Here is a 23055-nt window from a genome sequence, read left to right on the forward strand (position 1 = left end):
TAATGTGTCTCGTTAAAACTTTAATTAAAATAAAACCCATTGGGAAAAAAATTCTAGAAAAAGGAAAAAGAGTACACATGTTTACAAATATGCCCTTTGGTTGCCTCATTAAAAACCTTGCAAAGAAAGACCAGTGAGACAAAACCTTGTATGGAAAAAAGAGTGCAACGCGTATTAACTCCCCCTGATGAGAGCATCAATTCACATCATTGAGCCTTCACATTCCAATCTTGTGCACTAGCTTCTTGAAGGTTGACGTCGGCAAAGATTTGTTGAATAAAATAGCCATATTAACTTCAATGAATATGTTGCACCTTAAAAATCGTCTCTATCACATTATCATGCTTATAGTTATAGCAAGATACATATGTGTGCCAATAGCACTTAGGATATGGTACTTCAGGATCAAGAATTGTATATGCTTTAAGCGATTTAAATCCTTCAAGGATTGTCATATAAGTTAAGTCATATAATAGACTTTAGATGCATATCAAGTTTTTATGTCATGCTAGACAAATAAGATATCGAAAACTGATTGCAAATATCATTGACTTTATACTTTCAAGTGTTTGAACTACATGTCCAAAACTACATGTCTTTTATATGAAACCAATTCTATTTGAATTGTTTCTCCGGACTTATGATCCTCATATATATTTAACGCTATTATAGATGTCGTCGACAAACATTTTATATCGGTTCCAATCTCCTTATTTTTCATAAAGACATAACATAGAGATCTCTTCCTTCATATTTTCAGGTACCTGAATCTCTCATTAGATTTTATAAAGTGTTATGTCATGTGATATTCTAGATCACTTGCCTCCTTTATTATGATCATTTGTCCGTCTTCTTTATCAAGAAGTTTATTTGAAACTGATTTGTCTATATGCTTTAAGCATACCATAGACTTTGTCCTTCTAAGACATAATAGAGCATTTGCAATGAGAATATAATTACTTTATTTGGGTCAGCAAATGCGTCTAGCATGCTTTGCAATATATTGCAAATGAATCGTCCTTTTATGAACTTCAAGTTGATATTATTTTATTCGAGAATCTAGATGTACACATGATAATTCATTCCACATAACTTTTTCTCAAATGTTTATCATGTCTCCCCCTCATGTTAGAAAAACTAACTTGTTTCCTCAACTTTGAGAACCCATCTTTGTGTGTTGTGGTGTTAATCAAAATATACACCGCACATCAATAATAATAAGATGGAATTATTTGGTTCCTAACCTTGAACCACTTGTGAGGGGAGAAAATAATATACTTTCGTATATAACGTATATCAAACTGATATATATAACTTTGTTCTCACAAGAAATAGTTTAACTATTAAGTGGGGGTACTTAAAGTAATTTAATTTCGAGCATAATTTTCATATTTTGCTAAACCGGCTGTGATGTAAACCAACTTATCAAGATAAACTGTCTTGAATAGAAAATATAGAAATTATGCTCGAAATTATATTACTGAGCAAGTTACCTCGCAAACATAGGCCAGGTTGCGGGTTAAGAATAATCGCACATATAACCATCTCATAGATGCATCTTATGTGGTATACATGACAGGTGAATGAGCCCATATTCACTTTTGATATTTTCAGCATTCATGAGATTCAATCCCAATTTTAGTTGGTCTATTAATTAATAAGAACAAGCAATGTAAGAGAATTCGTAAAGAACTTTCTAGTTCTTAACATTTACCCATGTGAATTCTCTTTCTTAAATTAACATGGCTAAATCAATTATGCCAACTGGATAAATTATCAATATTGATAAACTTCAGGGTTACACCATGACGTGTACAATTATCAATAAACTTCAAGTTTATTATGATATGAGTTTTTATATCTATAAACTTTTACTTTATTGTGGCTTTTTTTTTAAAATTTGTACAGTACAAATTGGAGAATAAAGCGGGTAGCTTTTCACATACATATTACCCCGTTACAAGTTGTAGTAATAGAAAATATTAAATATTTCCTTTATTTATAGTATCAATATAATCAACCGCTTTCGCGTATACTTTGGAAACTGAATAAATTTCTTTGAGACTGACGACAACACGATACCTTATTGGTAATCAATTGTGTTTCTTCAAAATAGTATAATTGGATCTTGTAGAGTTCTCAATTAATTTTGTAGTATCACATATTCATCAACATCCATATGGTGAATATATCTTTTAAAGAGAAAGTTATACCATTATGGTTATGGTCAAAATTATATGCAAGATTTGTTTCTTGCATCACCGTTATCTTTTAATAATCACAATGCCAAAATATTTTGACGTACAATAAGTACGTGACCAATGACCATTTAATGCCATAATAATGACATAATTTTCTTATTTCCTCTCAAACCCTCCTTTAGATGTGATTGTGGTATATACCACTAGCACGCTCATATTCTTCCAAAAATGAATATGTGTTCATAAATCACATATTGTCGCATTCACATCATGAATAGACCATAATCATTTATATGTGCTTTACAAAATCTCATGTCAAATCGATAACAAACATTACCTTCACAGAATGAAGGATTATTTTGAGAATACTTATTATTCCCATTATCATAATGATGACAATTATAATTTCGTCTACTGCCACGTCCACATCCATTGATACCTTCACGGTAATAATTTTGTCTTCTTTGTGACTTATTACATATTGCTACCACATTCTCTTAAGGGAACAAGAATGAAGCAAATTCAATGGGACGAGTTTCCACTTCTGGTGCTCACGATCATACATGACTTTGATCACGGCAAGACATAAATTTTTTACTACTTCGAGTGATTATAGTTTCTTACTAACTCCATTAGAGTTATGATCAAAATTTATTGTCTTTACTTGTATTTAAAATCAAATTATAGAATAAAAGAGAAAAATACGGTAAAATACATACCTTAAATCCAGAATTTAATCATGAAGGAAGTTCATGGAACAATTGACAATCATTATGCTCAATCCTAAAGCTTCTACTCAATTGGTTAGAGTCTCGTGCTGATAACATGTTATGAAATATAAAAGAAGAAGAAGAGTATTACATAGAAAAGTAAATAGAGAATTCTTATTGATTTGAGATCATTTACAATGGAATAAAACCCCTCTATTTATATGGAAAAATGACTTAGCCACCGAGTAACAAATCTTAAGATCTCTCTAAAATATAGACATTTACTAAAAATAAAATTCTATTTATAATATGGTTATTTCTCAAAAAAAATAATTGTTTGTTCATGGAATATAATCCTTTTTTTTAAGTTTTTGAAAAAAATGAAGTTCCCCAAAATTGGTCTAGGGTAGTTTTGGGTTAATTTTTTTCTTTTGATCACAAAACATCAATTTTTCTTTTCAAATAAAGTAAATGTCCAAATACAAGTTCAACTTTCAAAAATTATTTTTCAATGCAACTTCAAAATTTTTTTTTCCAAATTTCAACCAAATTTATGTTCAAACGCTAACTTAATCATTTGAATGTAAACCCACGAAGCTTTTCGCTTTAGACCCTCAGAAGCAGGCAGTGCTATTCATAGCTTGGATATTGTTCCACCCTCTATACATCCCTTTAGGTTGTCCTGGATTTACGGGATGTTCAAGTAAAGAAATGCATCCTCTATACATCCATTTATTACACGATATTCAAGTAAAGAAGTGGTGGAATTGATTATATCATGTAGAAGGTGGGATAACTAATCTCATGTAATATCCCACCATTGTACCAAACGACCCATAGGATTAACTAGAGGTATATGACTAACTTGCCTTTACATCGAGAATTACTTCTCCTATCCAAATTCAAGAAAATTAAAAAGCAACAAATGAAGTAATTCTTCTATTAAAACTACCACAAAATTAGGGGTTTTATCTTTTCTTTCATGCATTCTTTCTCCCCCGTAGTTTCCAATGCTTCTCCTCTGCCTATATCATTATATATTTAGTATGCAAATATATATACCCTTCACATACGCATGACATATAGTGATATACATTGACATACACAAGACATCCAAAGACATACACAAAGCCATTGCCAGATGAAATTGAAGTGATGGATCCTAGTGGCAGAGTTTTTCAACAAGCTGTTACATACGATTGGAAACCAATGTTTTGTGATAAATGCCAAGCCATTGGCCATGTTTGCCCAAAGGTGCAGAGAAGGAATGAAGAGCAACCAGCCAAACAAGGAGGACCCAAGAAGACTATACAAATATGGGTAACAAAAGAGCAAACAACAAAGCAATAAATTGGCAACAGCATAGGAACAGAACAGGGGAAAGGAAAAGAGGCCAGGAATACAGAGGTAATTGACAAACACACAAAAGTTGCAGAGATACATGCAACTGTTGTAGTGCAGGAGCAATAGCCCAAGGAAGGAAATGAGATCAGTACTCATGATAAATAGGAAGCAGTAAGCAATGTGCCAGAACTCAGTTTGCAAGAATTCCCTATCTTATGTTCAGTGCCAATAAAGAATGGTTTTGAAATGTTGAATAGAGGTTATGGTGGATCTCAATCAGCACCTCCTGACAAATGAGGTGGAACCAAATATTAATCAATGAATTTGCTCTTTTGGAATGTAAGGGGAGCAAATAAAAAGTATAAACAGAAGGAACTGAGAAAGTATTTACAGGCAAAACATATTACACTAGCAGGAATAACAAAAACTAAAGTCAAAGTACATAAAGCAGCAACTGCGGCAGCAGCTGTGGCTCCCAATTGGGGAGTTCAAAACAATTATCTTAGTGCACCTAATGGAAGAATTTGGTTATTATGGGATAACAACTTATACAAAATAGATAAGCTGAGAGAGGAGGCTCAATTATTACACTGTCAAGTTACTATAATAGCATTAGATAAGCCATGTGTTATAACTGTCATCTATGGGTATAACACATGTGAGCAAAGGAAAAATATGTGGGAAACACTTAAAGTACTGGCTCAAGGAATAAATATACCATGGTTAATTGTTGGAGATTTTAATGCAATGCTCTATCCTTAGGATAGACTATATGGGAACCCAGTGCAGTATGGAGAGATCAAAGATTTCAATGACTGTATCCATGATTTATTGCTTAATGAAGTAAAGTGGACTGGTGAATACTACACATGGACTAACAAGCAGCAAAGCAATGATAGAATATGCAGTAGACTTGACAGGGCTTTTGGCAACCATGACTGGATGATGGAATGGGGGTGATATTATAATGGAATATGATGTGCCCCTAATCTCAGATCATACCCCAATGTTGTTCTCATTACCGGCAAACCAGAATAACATCAAAGTTCCATTCAGATTCTTCAGCTCTTGGGCTGGTCATGATAAGTTCCTGGAAATAGTGGAGAAGGTGTGGCAGCAGAAGTATACCAATTGGAAGATGGAAAACATGTGGCTGAAACTGAAGGCTCCCGAACCATTATTCAAACAACTGAATAATAAGGAGGTTAGAAGCATCACACAAAGAGTAGGCAAAGCAAGAACTGAATTAGCGATAATCCATAAGCAGTTGAATTCACAATGGTCAGATGTTCTTATGGAGCAGGAAAGAATTACATTGCAGAATCTGGAAAAATGTTCTATGATAGAAGAGAACATCATGAGGCAGAAATCAGGAGTCAAATGGATCCAACTAAGGGATTCGAATACAAAATATTTCTCAGTTGTGGTCAAAGAGAGAAGTCAGATAAACTTATAAAGGAGATCACATCTTTAGAGGGAGTGAATCTAACCGAATCAAAAGACATCCAAGAGGAGATAGTGAAGTTTTATAAATCCTTGATGGGGTCTTCAGCAAAGGAGTTACCAGCTATTAACAGAATGAACATGAAGGATGGACCAACATTATCTCATCAGCAAAAGCTAGACTTAATTGCTCCAGTTTATGAGGAAGAAATTCAAAGAGGACTTGAGTCCATAGGTGAAGACAAAGCTCCTGGGATTGATGGGTATGATGCTACTTTCTTCAAAAAAATCATGGGGTATCATTAAGAAGGAAGTGTGTGAAGCAGTGAAAGTGTTTTTTAACAAAGGGAAGATGTACAAGGCCATCAACTGCACGACCATTACATTACTACCAAAAATGACGAGCCAATAACAATGAAGGAGCATAGGCCAATAGCCCGTTGCACTATTGTGTATAAACTGATTTCAAAGGTCATAGCAGCAAGAATTCAACAGTCATTGCTTCCATAATCAGTGAATCATAGGCAGGTTTCATCTCAGGGAGGAAAATTGGAGACAACATCATCCTAGCTCATGAATTAGTTAAAGCCTACACAAGAAAACATGTGTCCCCAAGCTGCATGATAAAGATAAACTTACAAAAGGCTTATGATTCAGTGGAATGGATATTCTTGGAAAAAATCATGGAAGAGTTGGGATTTCCTAATTAGTTTATCAAATGGATCCTAGAATGCATGCAAACAGTCAGCTATACTATACTAATTAATGGAGAGCCTTCAGTACCTTTTAATGCAGCTAAAGGGCTTAGACAATGAGACCCTATGTCTCCTTTTCTATTTGCTATATCAATGGAATACTTGAGTAGGAGCCTAAGAGGAATGACAAAGAGGACGGGCTTTCACTGTCATCCGAGATGTTCAAAATTAGCAATTACACATTTGTGCTTTGCTGATGACTTATTGCTTTTTACCAGATGTGACATATCATCAGTGGTTGCTCTTCAACAATGCTTTAATCAGTTCTCAGGAGCTTCAAGCCTCAAAGCAAATTTGGGAAAAAGTTCAATATACTTTGGAGGAGTGAGCAGAGAGGATAGAGACATAATACTTAAGGAATTGGGTTTGTCTGAAGGTGAGCTTCCCTTTAAATATCTTGGGGTTCCTTTATCGACCAAGAAGCTATCCCTGGTTCAATGGCAACCACTTATTGAAAGGATAGTAACAAGGATATCATCGTGGACTGGGAAGAAGTTATCATATGCTGGAGAGTGCAACTGGTGCAAACAGTCCTATTTGGGGTCCAAGCATATTGGGCTCAACTCTTTGTTCTTCCTGCCAAAGTCCTAAAAACTATTGATGCTTACTGTCGTAGTTACATATGGTCTGGATGCAACACCATCAGTAAAAAAGCTCTAGCGTCCTGGGAAAGAGTTTGTGCTCCTAAGAGTGTTGGAGGTCTGGGTTTGGCTAACTTAAAGGTATGGAATAAGGCTGCTATAGCTAAGAACTACTGGGACTTAGCACATAAGCAAGACAAGTTGTGGATCAAATGGATCCATGCATACTACATCAAAGGCCAAGAAATAGAAACTATGACAATGCCTCTGAATGCATGTTGGATGCTTAGGAAGATCATGGAAGCTAGATCAGTATTTGAAGCCATACAATGGAGGTTCAAGAATGGTAAGAGTATTACAAGACAAATATATATCCAACTAATTGGTGAGGAAACAGGAGTACCATGGAAAAGCATGATGTTTGGCAATGCAGCTCGACCTAAAGCAAGATTTACACTGTGGTTGCAACTTCAGGGCAGACTGCTAACCACTGATAGGTTAGCTAAATGGGGACTGGTAACAGCTACTCAGTGTGTGATGTGTACAAAGGTAGAGGAAACACATGAGCATCTTTTTCTGGAATGTATTTTTGCCAAAGAAGTATGGCAAAGAGTGAATCAATGGACACATGGCCAATCAATGACTACAGGGGGATGAAAACATCATCAATTGGAGATCATCAGCAGAGCAAAAGGGAAAACTCCAGTTGCACAGATATTCAAGATGATATACACGGAATTTGTTCATAGTATTTGGATAGAGAGAAACATGAAAATATTTAAAAAAATGTGTAGAAATAGTGAATCAATAGCTAGAGATATTGCTTGTATTTGTAGTATTAGAGCACTTGCAAAAGTTAGAGAAATAGTACAAACATTTAGATTCTAGATAACATCAATGTTAGAACAGGACATGAGATAGCTAATTGTGTTAGTTAGCTACTAGTTTGTAAAGATACTTTGGTGATGAATAAAATATTTAGTTACCAAAAAAAAATATACATACTTGTATGTTGCTATATGTGTATGTCATTGTATGTACAATAATACATAGGACATTAATAACATACACCAGACATATAGTTTGATACACCACACATATGTCCATTTCTACCTTCAAATCACCACGATTAAATCACCCATAATCACCACAAATTCCATGATAACAATATAAAAACCACTTCCATCTAGGAAAAAAAGAAGAAGAAGGGAGTTTCATTCTAGATTTTGGACAGATCTATTCTTCTAAAAAAGAAATATTGTCAGGTCTCAAAATTATTTGTTAACCAAAAAATAAGTACTTTTCGGACTCTCACCAAATAAAGGGAAAAGAAGATAAAATGAGTATAGCAATAGAAATGTTTCTTAATATCTTGTTAATCGGTCAAAAGAAATAAGTTAAATTAGGTAAGAAAAAGGAATATAAGCTAAAATTAGTTAAAAGAGTACCCGACTAATACTTCTCCTTAATTGTTTCAATGAATAATTTTAGTTATCTATAGTTTAGATATAAATACAATAGCTTATAATCACTGCCATATGAAATTGCAATAAGAATTAACCCAAATAACAGCCCACCTAATCTCTTAAACCAAAAATAATCAATAAATATATTATAGGGAATCTTACAGAAATGTCTCAAATAAGTCATAACTTACCGACCTTTAGACATTAATCATAGACTTACCAAAACTAGTCATCACATATAAAAACTGAAAATCCAAATAAATAAATTTGTTTCTCTCCAAGAATCACAAGCAAAGATTTCCTTCCATATTTTTAAGCGTGATCAGTAACATTAAATGCAAGATGGAAAAAAATTTAATGGATGAGATAGCAAACGAGATGATGGAATGCAAAAAAAAAAAAAAGATTGTATATATACACACACACACACAAAAGATTTAAAAAATCTAAGCAAAAAATGACCATTTTCAATGGGTATGTTTGAAATTCATTGAAAGCATATGGATGAGTCAATATACGAATTTTGCGGAAGATTGGAGGTGATTTGGATTGATTTATTATCAAAATTCGTAATTTAAATCAAGTTAAAAAAATTATTCTGCGACACATGTATCATGCACACAAGTATAATGGATATACATGTGATACATATTTTATACAAATATGATACATATGTGATACACATATTATTTTTTTAATGTTCATATTCTACTTCGAATTTTCAATTCAAACAACCTCAAAACTCCACCAAATTATCCCAAAACTGAGACTCAAACTCCTTAAAATGTACCCAATTTATTCTAATAACACGCACTCGAAAGAAAGCAAAATTTTGACTTTTTTGGCTATAAATAGTTAATTGGCTAATATTAGTAATATATTTTATGAATTAGCCAATTTTTGTAAGAAGCTACTCATAAATGGACATAGCCTGTAATATATGTATAATTCATAATTTCATATATAATTGGCTATTTGTGCAAGTAAAGGGACCAAATGTACGTCGCCCTATTTTGAACGTTCGGTTCTGTTTCTTCCCCACTTCTCTCTGCCGTCCGATCTCAGTGTGTAACGCAGTCAAACACCAAGCTATACAAGCCATCACAAAGCGCGCCAAATACAAAATAAACCTCCTTTTCTCCTTCCTCTTATTTATCCTCTCTACTGATACAGAAAGCAAACGAAAAAAAAAATTAAAAAAAAAAACTCAGAAAATTTCTCATTCAGCTGTAGGGTCGGGTCATCTGTCAAGTAACTAAGGTTAGCTCATATAATTAATTGTTGTTATTATTATTATTTAATTCCTTAAATATTTTCTTATTTTATGGCGGTGCATTTTTATGTTTAGGGTTTTGATAGTAGTGTTTGAGGATGGCGGAAGCACCGGCGAGTCCAGGAGGTGGTGGAAGCCATGAGAGTGGGGGTGAGCGGAGCCCTCAATCGAATGTGAGGGAACATGATAGGTAATATTGAAGTGTATAATCGTCTCATCTAAAAGTTTTAAGTGTATGATCGTCTCATATTGAAGTGTAATATTAAAGTGTATGATCGTCTCATCTAAAAGTTTAACCTGTTAGAGAAAGTACATTTTTATTTACTTAATTATATTTTGCACAGGTACCTTCCTATAGCAAACATTGGTCGCATCATGAAAAAAGCATTGCCTGCTAATGCTAAGATTGCTAAGGAAGCTAAAGACACTGTTCAGGAATGTGTCTCTGAGTTCATCAGTTTCATCACCAGCGAGTAAGCTTGCTTTTTATCTGATCAAATCTCATATTAGGAAAAATATGGCTGGGAATTTACTATTTGTGAGAGCATGTCCAAGCAGATGCGGATCCAGAATTTAAAATAGGTTCAATCTTAAGGTTCTTAGCAACAAACTCACTTTTAAAATCATGGGGTCTGAGTTTAATGTTTTATGAAAATTTTATGTGTGTATGTATATGTGCCTCTGCATCCAAGTGGTTCAATGAAGAGAAAAGAACAAAATAGTCAGAGTAAGTGACAGTAAACTGTAGTCAATATGAGTCAAGAGTTTAAAAAGAGCTCCATAAACATAAGGATTTTGTGATGAAGTGAGGTGTTTCATCACTGGCATCATGGAGGTGCAATAGTACAAAAGTAAATATGTTAGCTCCATACATGATGTTATGCTAGTACTGAAAAAACAAAAAATGTGGGGGGAAAGCACACAAATCTGTGTCTAAGTTAAGGTTAGGGAACTAACAAAATCTAGAAATTGGCAATATTATTTACATGGGACTTACTGGTCCAACCAAAATGACAGAGTAAACATATAGCCTTCAGGGAGTGATTTGGAGGTGAAATTCTATTAAAACATTAGCGATTTCTCTCTGTCCGCAGGCACCTTCGTTGACATAAGAATTTATGCGAAATTTGATGTGTTGTTCATTTTACTTTTACAAATGTTTAAATTTGAAGTGGAATTCTTGGAGTTTTATATTCTAGAGCACTTTACTTCTTCTTAGAATGTTTCTTGGAATCTCTTTTCGGCTTAAAGTATGGTGGGATTCAAGCATTTTTTGCTATCATATTCTCTGAATATGTTTTATGTGCTTATGGATATGAGTTAAGTAATTTGTTAAATTTGTTGAAAGTATTAACGTGTTCGAAATGTAGTCGTGCTTCTCCATATATGAGTTCCAAAATTTTTTAAACAATAGCAAGACAAGGTTTGCTAACTATTTTGAGCATTTCAAGAACATTTGCCAAGCAACCTCCTCTTCTGAAAGACTAGAGATGGTGTTTCTATGTATGGTTAGAAAGATGCAAAGACACCTGCAACAGTACTTCAACAAAGTTTAGCTATCAACTTTCTGAAGAATTAAGTAAAAAGCTTTAGCTAATCGCCAAATTGTGAAACAGTCAGCTTCCTGTCCCCTATGTGCTTGGCCTACTCCCTGTCACTGCTTTTCCCTATTTGCCTGCATCACTATATCCTTACTATAAGAGTCAAGGGAGCACATGAAGACCTGGAGATAGGAAACTGTGTCATTTGATCTATAAGAGCCAAGGGAGCACATGAAGACCTGGAGATAGGAAACTGTGTCATTTGATCCGAGAGCAGAAAAAATATAAGGGAAGAGGAATTGATGATTTATACTAATGGGTGAGAAACAGCTGCCGTTTGATGATGCTGTTGAGAGAAACAGAGACAAAGGAGGGGACAAGAGAACAACAAGGGCTCCTGTCCTTCTGTCCTGAGTTTGTGTGTAACGGAGACACCCGGGAGGAAGGGGAAAATAAAAGAAAAGGAAAAGGAAGGAAGCAGTGGAGGGAAAAAATGCTGGCAGGTCGGCATGTATTAAAAAATAAAACTTGGTGGGTCAGTCTATTCTTGGGTATTGTGTGGAACAATCCTTGGATAGGATCGATAAAATTCTAAGTGATCTTTTTTTATTCTTCTATATTTTAGTAAAGTTTAAGTGTTCTTTTATACTAGAAACCATTGTCAATTATTTTATATTATATTTTCAACTTTTAGATTCAAATCAGGAAAAAAGTTTGTTTTCATTTGTTTGGTTAGAGAAACATAAAACTAAAGATATTAGAGCAGATCCCCTTAATTTTCTTTCTTTATGTTTCTCGAACTAGGATTTTAGGTATTCAGCTTCCGGCTGCACAATTTTTTTTCCTTTTTTTGCTATAAACAATTGAAAGTTGGTGGACATTGCTACTTTCCCCCTTCCAAATTGATTGTGCTCGTTTTTGTTAACGGATGTCCTAGAAAACCGGTACCCACATCTTTGTTATGTACTTGGCAGTCTCAAAAGAGTTATTCCCACTTGGAAAAGAATATTTGTTGTTAGTCACAACCATGTATCGATGATGGTAAAAAATAAACATCAAAATTATGACGACACCCACTTATTTTTTTTATTGATTTATCTGCGTGAAAAGGTCAAAAGGGAGCATTGGAGGTACAGTAACAACATGCTCTTAGTTGTGGAATAAGAAAGAAAACATAAAAGTTGGCCTCCAAAGAGAATAGAGGCATTATATTTCCAGTTCAACTCCTTCCCTTTGGGCAGCATGGGTTGCACCTATCCTTCACTTGTCTAAGATTTAAAGGGCCAAATAACAATATGTCGAAGTTGAGGACCAACTCGGTAGGTGAGCATCTTCATCTTCCACTTTGCAGATTGATGGTTCAAATCTAAAGTAGCGTGTCTTTCACTTTTTTCACTTCCTCCTCCCTATATGCAGTTTAAAAAATCCAATAGATCGTGCCAATTGTATATCTGAAAAAGAGGCCACCTTGGTTGGCTATTTACAAGGATAACTCACTTACTTCTCAAGAGGAAACACACATTCTTAAAGGAAGCAAAATAAAGTATAAGGCTTTATATAAGATGTTTCTAACTCAATTTAAGATGATCTTTACTTAAGGCTCCTAAGGCCTTTAAATAGGCGCATATCTTAAGTAATTTATTTTAAGAACCAATGTGGGACAAACTCACCAAAAGATAAGAGTTACAACTAATATATCAAGATAAGGATGCTAAATAATCCATCAAAAAGAAGGATGACAATTGCGGAATCATCATAGGACAAATTGTTGTATCATCATATGATAAACTGCAATATCAACAAGCGATAAGCTCAGGTGTCATATTTCCAGTGTTGGAATATGTCCACCTTCAAATTTGAGTTTCTTTTATGTTACCGTTGTAAGGAGACAAATCAACAACATTAAAAGTAGTAGATACTTCATATTTTGCAAGTAGTTCAATCTTTTTTTTGAAACTGGTAACTTTTCTATATTTCATATGTACCAAAAACATTACTTAGGTAGTACTGAAACCATACATACAAGAGACTCTATCTATCACTAACACTCTCTATATTGGGTCTAAAAATCAATAATGGTATTAGTATCATTTGTGTACATCTGATTATACCAAAAACTTAACAGTAAAATAAAGTTTAGCTTGATCTTCTGCACTCCATTCTTCGCATTCTCAAAACATCTCGAGTTTCTCTCTTTCCAAATTGTCCACCAAACACAAGCTGGTATAATTCTCCATCTAGTCCTGTCCTTTGCATGTAGTCCTGCTTCCTCCCAACTTTTAAGAGCATCTATAACTTTCCCAGGCAAGTAGTTCAATCTTATAGGCATTATTGTTGATAGTCTCCAAGATATGAAAAGAGTCATTTGCTTCAGGAGATAACTTCTTACGAGACTTAGGAAACATTCTTTCCTTAAGTGAATCCATACTAGATTTCCTTCTTTGAAAATAACTTGCTTCTTGTGTTTGTTGGCTTGCTTTTCATAGTGAGCAGTTTGAACCATAGTATCTCAAACTTCCACGTGAAACTTCTTGATATAAAAGAGAATGCGAACCACTTCCAGTCGCAGAAGAATGACGCAAAAGCTGATCACTTGCTGATACGACAAGCTATCACTTGTTGGTGGAACAACTTATCGTATGATGATGCAACACTTGGGAATGATTCAACAACTTATCATCCTTATCTCTGATTGATTGTCAGCTTATCTTAATAGATTAGTTGTCATTCTAGTCTTTTGGTGGGTTTGTCCCACATTGATTCTAAAATAAAACTACTTACGATGTGAGCCTATGTAAAGGCCTATGGGTTGTAAGTAAAGATCATTTTGTATTGAGTTATAAACCTTTTATATAAAACTTTTTATTTGGTTTGCTTCTTTTAAGAGTGTGTTTCCTCTTAAGAATTGAGTTGTCCTTGGGAATAGCCAACTAAGATGGCCTCTTTTCCAACTATCATGTCATAGTGGGGTTCCTAACCTCGCCAGTATTGGCACACCCCTAGATGTTCTGGCGTCACCAGCAAACTGAGAATAGCTAATCCCACGAATTCCAACGGGTGAAATACCCTACTTCATATATTCTCTCCTTAGATTGTTGGAGATTTTCTATAATTGATTCGTGGGAAGGGAGCCCAAGTGAATTTAGGGCAAAAAGGTGATTGATGATCTCACCCTAAAATGAATTTTTAAGTTGCTTTTATTAAAATATTTTCTGAAACATATATTGGTTTCTCTATGGATTTTATGACACTAATTGACATTGCATGAATGGGACAAGTACTTGCATCTTAACTTTGCACATAGCATGTTGGCTATGACTATATGACTATTTTGCAATGTGAATATTTATATGATAGGATTAAAATGCTTTGAATATGATTTTGACTAACTGTATAATATAAGAATGCTATCGGCCATGTGTATGAGATGATATGTGTAACAAAATTATGACTATGAGAATCTTATGATATTTAACAAAAACGTTTAATACTGTTTTACAACTTAGATGGTATATAGAGAGTACATTACAAACCAAAAAAAGAAGATTAATATCGTTATCAATGCAGATGTTTCAAAAATAAGGCATGATATTTGATTCGTTACATGAAACGTCTTAGAGTCAAGATTTACGTTTGAACCATATATGTATACATCATTTTGAATGTAGAAAGGTCCTTTTGGAACAAAGCTGTGGCAGATGCTTGATAAGCCGTTGTATCTGATTAGTTCATGTGTTATACTCTGATGTGAACGGAGCTTATGCTGTTACCATACGCAACTCGTATGGATTTTCTGGTGCTTGTACAGTACAAATGGTTATTATGTATTGTTAGACTACTTTTGGTAAAGTGTACAGCCACATGTAAAGTCCACATGGCTTAAAGAATAGCATGATATGAAAGGGCCAGTTAGCATAAAAGGGCAAACATGATATGAAAGGGTGTCTTTTATTGCTAACTTTCGACGGAGGGCAAAGTTAAAGAATATCAAATAGTTGAGGGAGAAAATTGGACCTTTTCCCTAGTTCTTATTGATGTGTAACATAGTTAAGGGTGCCCCAAAAAAGTTTGCCAGTTTTTATTCATTGCGTGTGTTATTTTACCGAATTCTTTCTTTGGATCGGAGAATTGTGTGATACTCTACTCTTTCTATGGGCACAGATAGATTTTGCTCTTTTTAATGCTCAAGATGTGAATTCGAACCCAACTATATCCGCTGAACCTTTGATTGAGACATGTGTATATATTAATAGATGACTCTAAATCGAAATAATGTTGATGTATAATGGTTCTGAGATAGCAGCTTTCTTTGAACTAAGACATCGGTTTATATTAATTGACCCATGGAATTTGTAGTGCCTGGTCTACATGTGATTTTGAACGCTTTTTCTGTTCTTTATAGGGCAAGTGACAAGTGTCAGAAAGAGAAGAGAAAGACAATTAATGGAGATGATTTAGTATGGGCACTGACCACCTTAGGATTTGAGGACTACATTGAGCCACTAAAGGCCTATTTGATTAGGTACAGAGAGGTAACTGCAGTTCCTTCTCTTTTTGCAACGATGAATAAGCTTGAGTGTATGAATAGTTCTTGATGTTCTTGCACGCGTGTTTACAATTGACAATTAAAGAGAGATGGAATAGTTCTTTTCCCCTCATCTGAAAGATCTGCTGTGCATCCGTGGTCTATATGAACTTTGTCACTGTAGTTTCAGAGAACCTGTAATTTATTCCCCATATCATTTTCCAATTATCAACTGATCGGTCTCTTTTTCTGGTGATTGAATTTTTCTTTTTTGCTGGGCTGTGGGTTAATCATGGTATTGCAGATGGAGGTATGCATTGCTTCCCCGCATCAATGATATAGAGTTGCTTATTGTCTTTAACTCTGATATGTCACTAGCTATGCCCCGGGGATTGTTTCTAATGTCAGGGAGACACCAAGGGATCTGCTAGGGGTGGAGACGCGCCTGCTAGAAAGGATATAGTTGGAGGTCAGCTCGATTCCAGTACACAGGTAAGAGGGCACCCAATCTCTGTTCACCCCGTTCTGGTAAGTAATGCAGGTGCTATTATTTTGACTCCTATTTTTCGTGGAAATTGGCAGTTCGTCTATGAAGGGTCTTTTTCACACGGCTTAGACTATGGGAACTCCCAAATGTGAATTTTTGAGTAAGTGCTTCTTCATTCTCCTCCCTCCTGTTGTGAATGTTTAGTAAAATAATAATGATTTCTAGCACAGTAAGTTCTCATAGTCTCATACTAAATCTGGCTTCTCATTCTTTTTCCTTTTTGTGAGAGGGTTTTATTTTTTAGTTTTTTGATAACCGTGGTTTCCAGTTATCCAAAAAAAAAAAAGCCCCTCTCACAAAAAGGAAAAAGAATGAGCGGGGTTCCTACCTTCAAGAAGCGTGAATTAAGGCAAGACAAGGTTGAAGCACAAAATTTTTGGGGAACTACAACTGAACTGTAAATTACTATCAGCACTGAATGAAGAATAATACATTTTATTTTGCTGAACATAACTTAATATTCTTCCTTCTACGATACTGTCCTGAAGAACATGTGCGCATTGATAATCTAATTTAAGTCCTAATTTTTGTTCGTCGATTTGCAGAAGAACGACGGTGCAGATACTGAGTATCTTCCGCCTTCTGCTCTTGCTGATCTATGTGCTAGACCACTCTAGGATTACAATGTTATTTGTTTGAAAGCACTAGTAACCTAAAGTGTCCTGCAAATCTTGAATGAAGCATGCTAACACTTTTGATTTCTATACTACTCTTTTAAGTACTTTGATGATCTGTAAATGCAGTTTTGACTTTTAATGTTATAGACTGATAACAATCTTCTTTTTCTGCAATATTCGCCATGTTCTAAGGTTGAATGACCTTAGTTTTTTGTTTGATTTTCTTTTTAAGATCTTGCTTTTGGGAGTGAGCAAAATCATTCTACGTATTTTTTCTGGTCAGAAATAGTCATCGTGCAGTACTAGTACTGACTCGAAATTTCTGGGACACTGAACTGAACTTAACCAACTAGTCACTCATCAAGCTGTATGTTGCGGAAGCAACCAGATACTATGTAGGTGCATTTTCTACTTTGTGAATCTTCGGTGATGCAACACGCTCAGACTCGCTGCACCAAAACCCGACTCCCGCTGTGCGATACCCAACCAAGTGTTTCTAGCATTGTTAAAGGGATTACAACAACATACTCAGTATTATCCCATACCGTGGAGTCTGGAGGAGGTTAGTGTGTACGCAGATCTTACCCGTATCTTGTGAGGATAGAGAGACATTGTTAAAGGGATTGCAAATTAAAAACCAGCTAGTACAACTAATTGCCTATTGCTGTAAGATGATTTTATTTATTAGAGCAAATAGGGAGAACAAGAACTTAGAGCGAAGTTAGTGTTTACAGTTAAAGAAGAATATATTTCACTTCTTGATTTCCAACAAACATCTATTTAGATTAATCGCAACAATATATATACGAACAGGACAGATAATAATTTTGAAAAACTAAGAGAACATAATTAACAAATGCACGATCAAAATACGATGTTAGATTCATCACATAACTATTTCCTGTGGGCAGAGGAAATCCATAGTTAAAGTTAGTTTCCAAAGTCATTGTGAACCTTAAGGCTCAATTAGTGTTGTCTGGAGCTGACAAAGTATAGCCATCAAAAAACGTCTTCAAACCGAGTAAGTTATCGAGACAGGACATACCAACAGTGGTGACATCTTGGCAGCAGCTACAGAGGTTTAGTAGCAATACTGAAAAAAGCATTATGTGCATTCATCATGTCCGCTTGAGTAACCTCCAGTTGAGATCTCAAAACATCGATCTCACGGTCCTTAACCTCCTTCCTTGAAACAGCCAGGGAAATTTTATCCTGTATTTCTTCTATTTGTTTGTTGATATCCTCAATCTCTCCATCAATATTTTCTCTGTCTGTATTATGCATCATAATCTCATTACCAATATCTGCAACCTGTGCTTCAAGCTTTTCCTTCTTATCTTTCATCAACAACAACTCCGTTAAACGACCTCGTACAGGCTGCACATCAAATCCATGCTTTTCCAAGTCACTGAGAGTCTCCAAAATTTCATCAAAGGTGCTTCTGGGATTGTCAATGTGTAACCCAGAAGTTTTCTCTGCCATTCTTGAAAAAGTTACCATACAACCTATAGCTAGTCTTTCACGGGAACTCTCTGTCTCTTTTTCCAACGGACAAAAATGTGGCTTCTGAGGAATCCTCTGGAAAATATCCATGGATTCAATTTTCCCCCAAAGTAGTGAAGTCTTTACAAAAGGCAAACTCTGGGTTTCAGTTTGGGTCGTCGGGGTCCCGTTGACAGGAGTTTGCATAGGCATGTCTTGTTTCTCCCTCTTCTCACCACATTGCTTCAGACTATGTGCAGGTGAAACTCCTGGAGGAGAAGATATCATCAAACAACAGCCAGAATAGGAAGCGGCTAATGAAAGGTTAGTATGTTACTCGATCCAGCGATAGGAATTTATGATATACCTGTTGGGGTTGAAATTGGTTTCTTCTGTGGCCTTCCCCTTGTTTTCCTCTGAGTGCTCTCTCCATCACCTGATTGTTTGGTCTCCTATAGAAAAGGAAAAATCCGAACTACAAAGCGGTTTATACAGCCAGTAAAACCTGAATTAGAAGTCTTCAATTAAAGGTGGTGGATGTCAACAGAAACTCACAAGCAGCGAAAAGAATCTCTTATGCTGTATTTTTTTTTGATAAGCTAAATAAATTTATTAACAAGGGGCAAGCTCCGTATACAAAAAAGAAAAGAAAAGAGAATCTACACATTATTTAAGCTCCAAAGCTGCAATAAATTCGAAGACAAACGCTTTCGCAAATGATGGACATTCATTTAACATAATATTACAAGAGATATGTCGCACACAACTAGCTTTTACTTTGTCGTTAGCATGCCACACCTCCCATTTACAAATTATGAATGCATCTAAATTTCAGAAGTGGAAGCTGCTCCTTTTTGCCATAAAAACATCTCATATTTATCTCCGCCCAAATTGTCCATGCGATGCACAAAGGGATGATACTCCAAATCCTTTTCTTATTCTTCCCAGCATAAAATGATTTCCAGCACCCTAATTTCAAGATACTCAAAACAGAGAGGTGGCTAAAGGAGCAACAGATCACACCCATTGTCACCATGCATTTTAATTGATCTCACCCCCATCCCTCGGCTCCATATGCAAGAAAAATTGGCAGCGAGAAATAATTTGCAGCTCTTTTTGTCCAAGAAATATTACCAGGTTGGTCATCTCCAGCTAAAGGTACTAATCTTCATTTCAGCACACTCAAGAGTTTGGGCTGGGATAATCAAAGGGAGACTTTGTTTCAGACGGCTTAACACTAAGTTTAGATGCTTTAAGTCATTAAGTGATAGCTTTGGAGTTTCAATTCCCTCTTTCGGCAGCACCTGGGCCTGCCAAGTAGGGATGGCAAGCAGTGCAGGTGCAGGTTCTGTCTTAGCCCGCAAAAATTTCAACCTGCCCAGCCCGCTAAATTTTTCTTTGTGGGCAAATCCACCAAACAGAATCGGATTTAGCACTGTCGTGCTTAAAAGTGAGATGGACTTTATGCATTGAAGTAGATATTACTAGAGGGCCTATCAAAGAGAACTAGACTTGTATTTTTTACCACACTAATAATGTACGTCAAAGCACCCAAGGGTGTGACCAGTGGTCAACGAAGTGGGTGAGAACCAAGAGGTCTCAGGTTCAAATTCCAGCGGAGGCAAAAAATACTAGGTGATACCTGTTGCTGGTGGGAGGTGACAGGTACCCCGTGGAATTAGTCGAGGTGCGCGCAAGCTGGCCCGGACACCACGGTTATTTAAAAAAAGTGTACGTCAAAGATCTGGAATCAGAACGCCAACATAAACCTCACTGCTTAATCTTTGGCTTAAAATTCAGTTCCATGTATTTTGCTTAGACAATGCACAGAATCAGATCAACCGAGAGCCTTATCGAGTTAGCAATTCTTCGCTGGAGTCATATTTTACAATAAGATATGCAATCAAGAAAATCAAAAGCACCAACTTAATAAAGAACAAGCTAGAAGGAAAAGACAAAACAAAGTATAAAGCAAATGCTAACGCATAATGAGCTTTAGAATAAAACTGGTGCATTGATATTTAGTAATACAACTTACAGCAGCAGCAGATGGATTATATAAAAAAACCACTATCACCCGTCTGAACATTATCTCGTAAAGACATGCAAAAAACAATTTCCTTCATATACATAAACTGCTGAGCCCTACAGGCGGAGCTAGGATACTTTTAAGTTATTGGGTTCTAAATTAATATTTATAGATAATTAATGAATTTTTAAAAGATAAATACAAGGTCTGAACCAAAGCTACTTTCGGCCGAACCCGTAACTGGCCCTGTGGCTCCGCCCCTAAGCCCTAGTGAAACACATGCACACTTACGATGAGCCACATTCAACCAAGGGGGGTCAATCGACACCCCATCGCACGAAAATTACTGTATTGCTAGATAAAGTTTTTTATTTTATGTATATTTACTATACATCGACTCCCTTTGATTTTATGGTATATTTAAATTCTTATATTAGTGAAAATCCCGGCAGCGCCACTGCTTACGAAATGAAGAAAACAGGGATACGAAATGATAATTACCTGCTTCCGGCCGGGTCGGACCCAGTTCCCTTTGACCCAATCTCTGTGAAATCTCAAGTCAGAAATCCCAAATTCAAGTTCCTCAGGCGGATTTTGAAAGGTAACCTTGTATCTAGAATCTTCCAGAACACCTGTAACGGCAGCAGTCCACCATCCGTCCTTATGAGAGGCATCTACGACGTCGTTTAACTCAAACCTCTCAACTTTTTCCTTCGGAGGAACCGGACGAACTAAAGACATATCCACATACTCTCTCAACGGCGTTAAACTATTTTCATCAACAAGAATACTTTTGTACTCTACCAAAACTACTTCCTTTCCCGAATTGGTCTTAGAGTAGCCGAGAACAGTGGCTTCGAACCACACTCCCTTGAACTCATCTTCGTCCGAGGTGACTTCCACTGTAGAGCCTTTGGTGAGATATTGTACGAGCATATTGTTTTTGTCTGAAAATCAATAGGAGAATCGAAAATGACCCAGCAGACTGCGTAAAGGCATGGCGGTTATGTGTTTTTTTGGTAGTGATATATTGCATTGTGTATATAGTATTATATTTGCATTATTTTGATATATATAATATCAAAGGCGGAGCCATAATTTGAACCTTATTAGTTCGGGGTTCTAGAACTTTTTTAAGTTATTGAGTTCTAAATTAATAATTTGTACATATCTAACGAATTTTTTAAGATAAATATATGAATTGGACAAAAGCGACTGAACCCGTACTCGATAGGTTAGCTCCCCCCTGTATAATATTTGCATATATTATATTATTTATTGTTATTTTTTTATGTCATGCACTTATAATATTTTGATACATACAATATTTGGATATAAGGTTATCACTTAATTATATTAGTGTCACACCTCCTTTTTTCCTACACCCCGGAAAGGGTATAAGGGAGTTTTTTTCAACTTAAAGTGACAATCGAAACGGGATTCATTTATTATTAAAAATTCAGAGTCGCCACTTGAGATAATTTATGGTGTCCCAAGTCACCGGTTTAAATCCCGAATCGAGAAAAAGATTGACTCTGTTTTACAGTCCGCGAACACAGAAATCCGGGTAAGGAATTCTGTTAATCCGGGAGAACGTGTTAGGCATTCCCGGGTTCCATGGTTCTAACACGGTCGCTCAACTGTTATAATTGGCCTATTATCTGATTTTAATACATGTTTTCGCCTATGGTTCAATTTTAACTTATTAACCGCTCTTATTCATTTTTAGGAAGATTGCAACGTCATTTAAAATATGTCTTGAACCACGTCACATAAATGCACCCGCGGTCCACGACACATTTTATTTAACGTTGTTGGGATTTGGATTTGGGTCACATAAAATGCACACCCGAGTTTAGGAAGGTAATTTCAAATTACGCGCCTAAAGCAACTACGCATTTTTTCAACTTTGCGAGGGCCATAGAAAATTCGCTAAATGACATGCCTCGAATTCTAAAGATTTAAAATTAATTAAATGAGGGCCATGAGTTTTGATGTTTTGTTGTGGATGGAGTGGTATAAATTGATAAGTACAAAAGACCTAAAGAAATGGGTTAGCTACATGTATATCACTGGAGTCTTTTATTATAGCATACTACAATTCAGAAAGGTGGAGTTTGCATTTATGTGAAAATAATAAAAGACACGTGCCAACTTTGGGTTCATCTCCATATCATCTTCAAAAGACCGACTTTCGTTTTCAAATTCTAGAAAGAAACTAACAAAATTTTATAACAAAATAATGAATCTTAAATGACCATATGAGCACAAAAAAAAAAAAGAAACCATGCTGAGAACTATTCGGATGAACCAGAAGGAACAAAACAAACATGGACATACAAAAATGCATTTTAAACTTGATTATAACAAAGAACACTTAAAGTAATTAATTTATTTAACACTATGCTAAAGAGAAAGTTGTAGTATCACCACTATAACTTCTACAGTACCATTTTGAAGCAGAGGAAGTTGAATCTTCACATGGTTAATTTAAGAAAATATGCAGCCAATAACATTCAGTGAAGACTAAAAGAGTCTCAA

The 23055-nt window shown here is 35.5% G+C and overlaps 3 protein-coding genes across 5 annotated transcripts; 2 read left to right on the plus strand and 1 right to left on the minus strand.

Annotated features, from left to right (window-relative positions):
- The first annotated feature begins 4573 nt into the window (after window positions 1-4573).
- On the plus strand, window positions 4574-5215 carry LOC138889291 (uncharacterized). Its single transcript, XM_070172580.1, has 2 exons — window positions 4574-4948; window positions 5018-5215. The coding sequence occupies exons 1-2, from the start codon at window positions 4574-4576 to the stop codon at window positions 5213-5215; spliced, it is 573 nt and encodes a 190-aa protein (XP_070028681.1).
- A 4281-nt stretch (window positions 5216-9496) lies between these two features.
- Window positions 9497-17177, plus strand: LOC104221881 (nuclear transcription factor Y subunit B-10-like). Of its 3 annotated transcripts, none has more exons than XR_011406692.1 (7): window positions 9497-9760; window positions 9849-9963; window positions 10118-10246; window positions 15717-15846; window positions 16144-16331; window positions 16422-16486; window positions 16932-17177. XR_011406692.1 is itself a non-coding variant. In XM_070171771.1 (7 exons), the coding sequence occupies exons 2-6, from the start codon at window positions 9872-9874 to the stop codon at window positions 16476-16478; spliced, it is 492 nt and encodes a 163-aa protein (XP_070027872.1). In that variant the 5' UTR covers window positions 9497-9760; window positions 9849-9871; the 3' UTR covers window positions 16479-16486; window positions 16932-17177. The 3 variants fall into 3 exon arrangements, 1 of the variants encoding a protein (XP_070027872.1); XR_011406693.1 differs by having other exon boundaries at window positions 16218-16331; XM_070171771.1 differs by having other exon boundaries at window positions 16248-16331.
- Window positions 17178-17765: 588 nt separating this feature from the next.
- LOC104221882 (DUF724 domain-containing protein 10-like) lies at window positions 17766-21535 on the minus strand. Its single transcript, XM_009773021.2, has 3 exons — window positions 21016-21535; window positions 18853-18937; window positions 17766-18754 (listed from the first exon to the last, which is right to left on the minus strand). Exons 1-3 carry the CDS (start codon window positions 21448-21450, stop codon window positions 18075-18077), a joined length of 1200 nt encoding a protein of 399 aa, XP_009771323.1. The 5' UTR covers window positions 21451-21535; the 3' UTR covers window positions 17766-18074.
- Between the last annotated feature and the right edge of the window lie 1520 nt (window positions 21536-23055).

Source organism: Nicotiana sylvestris, chromosome 4 (genome assembly GCF_000393655.2).
Source record: "Nicotiana sylvestris chromosome 4, ASM39365v2, whole genome shotgun sequence".
NCBI lineage: Eukaryota > Viridiplantae > Streptophyta > Magnoliopsida > Solanales > Solanaceae > Nicotiana > Nicotiana sylvestris.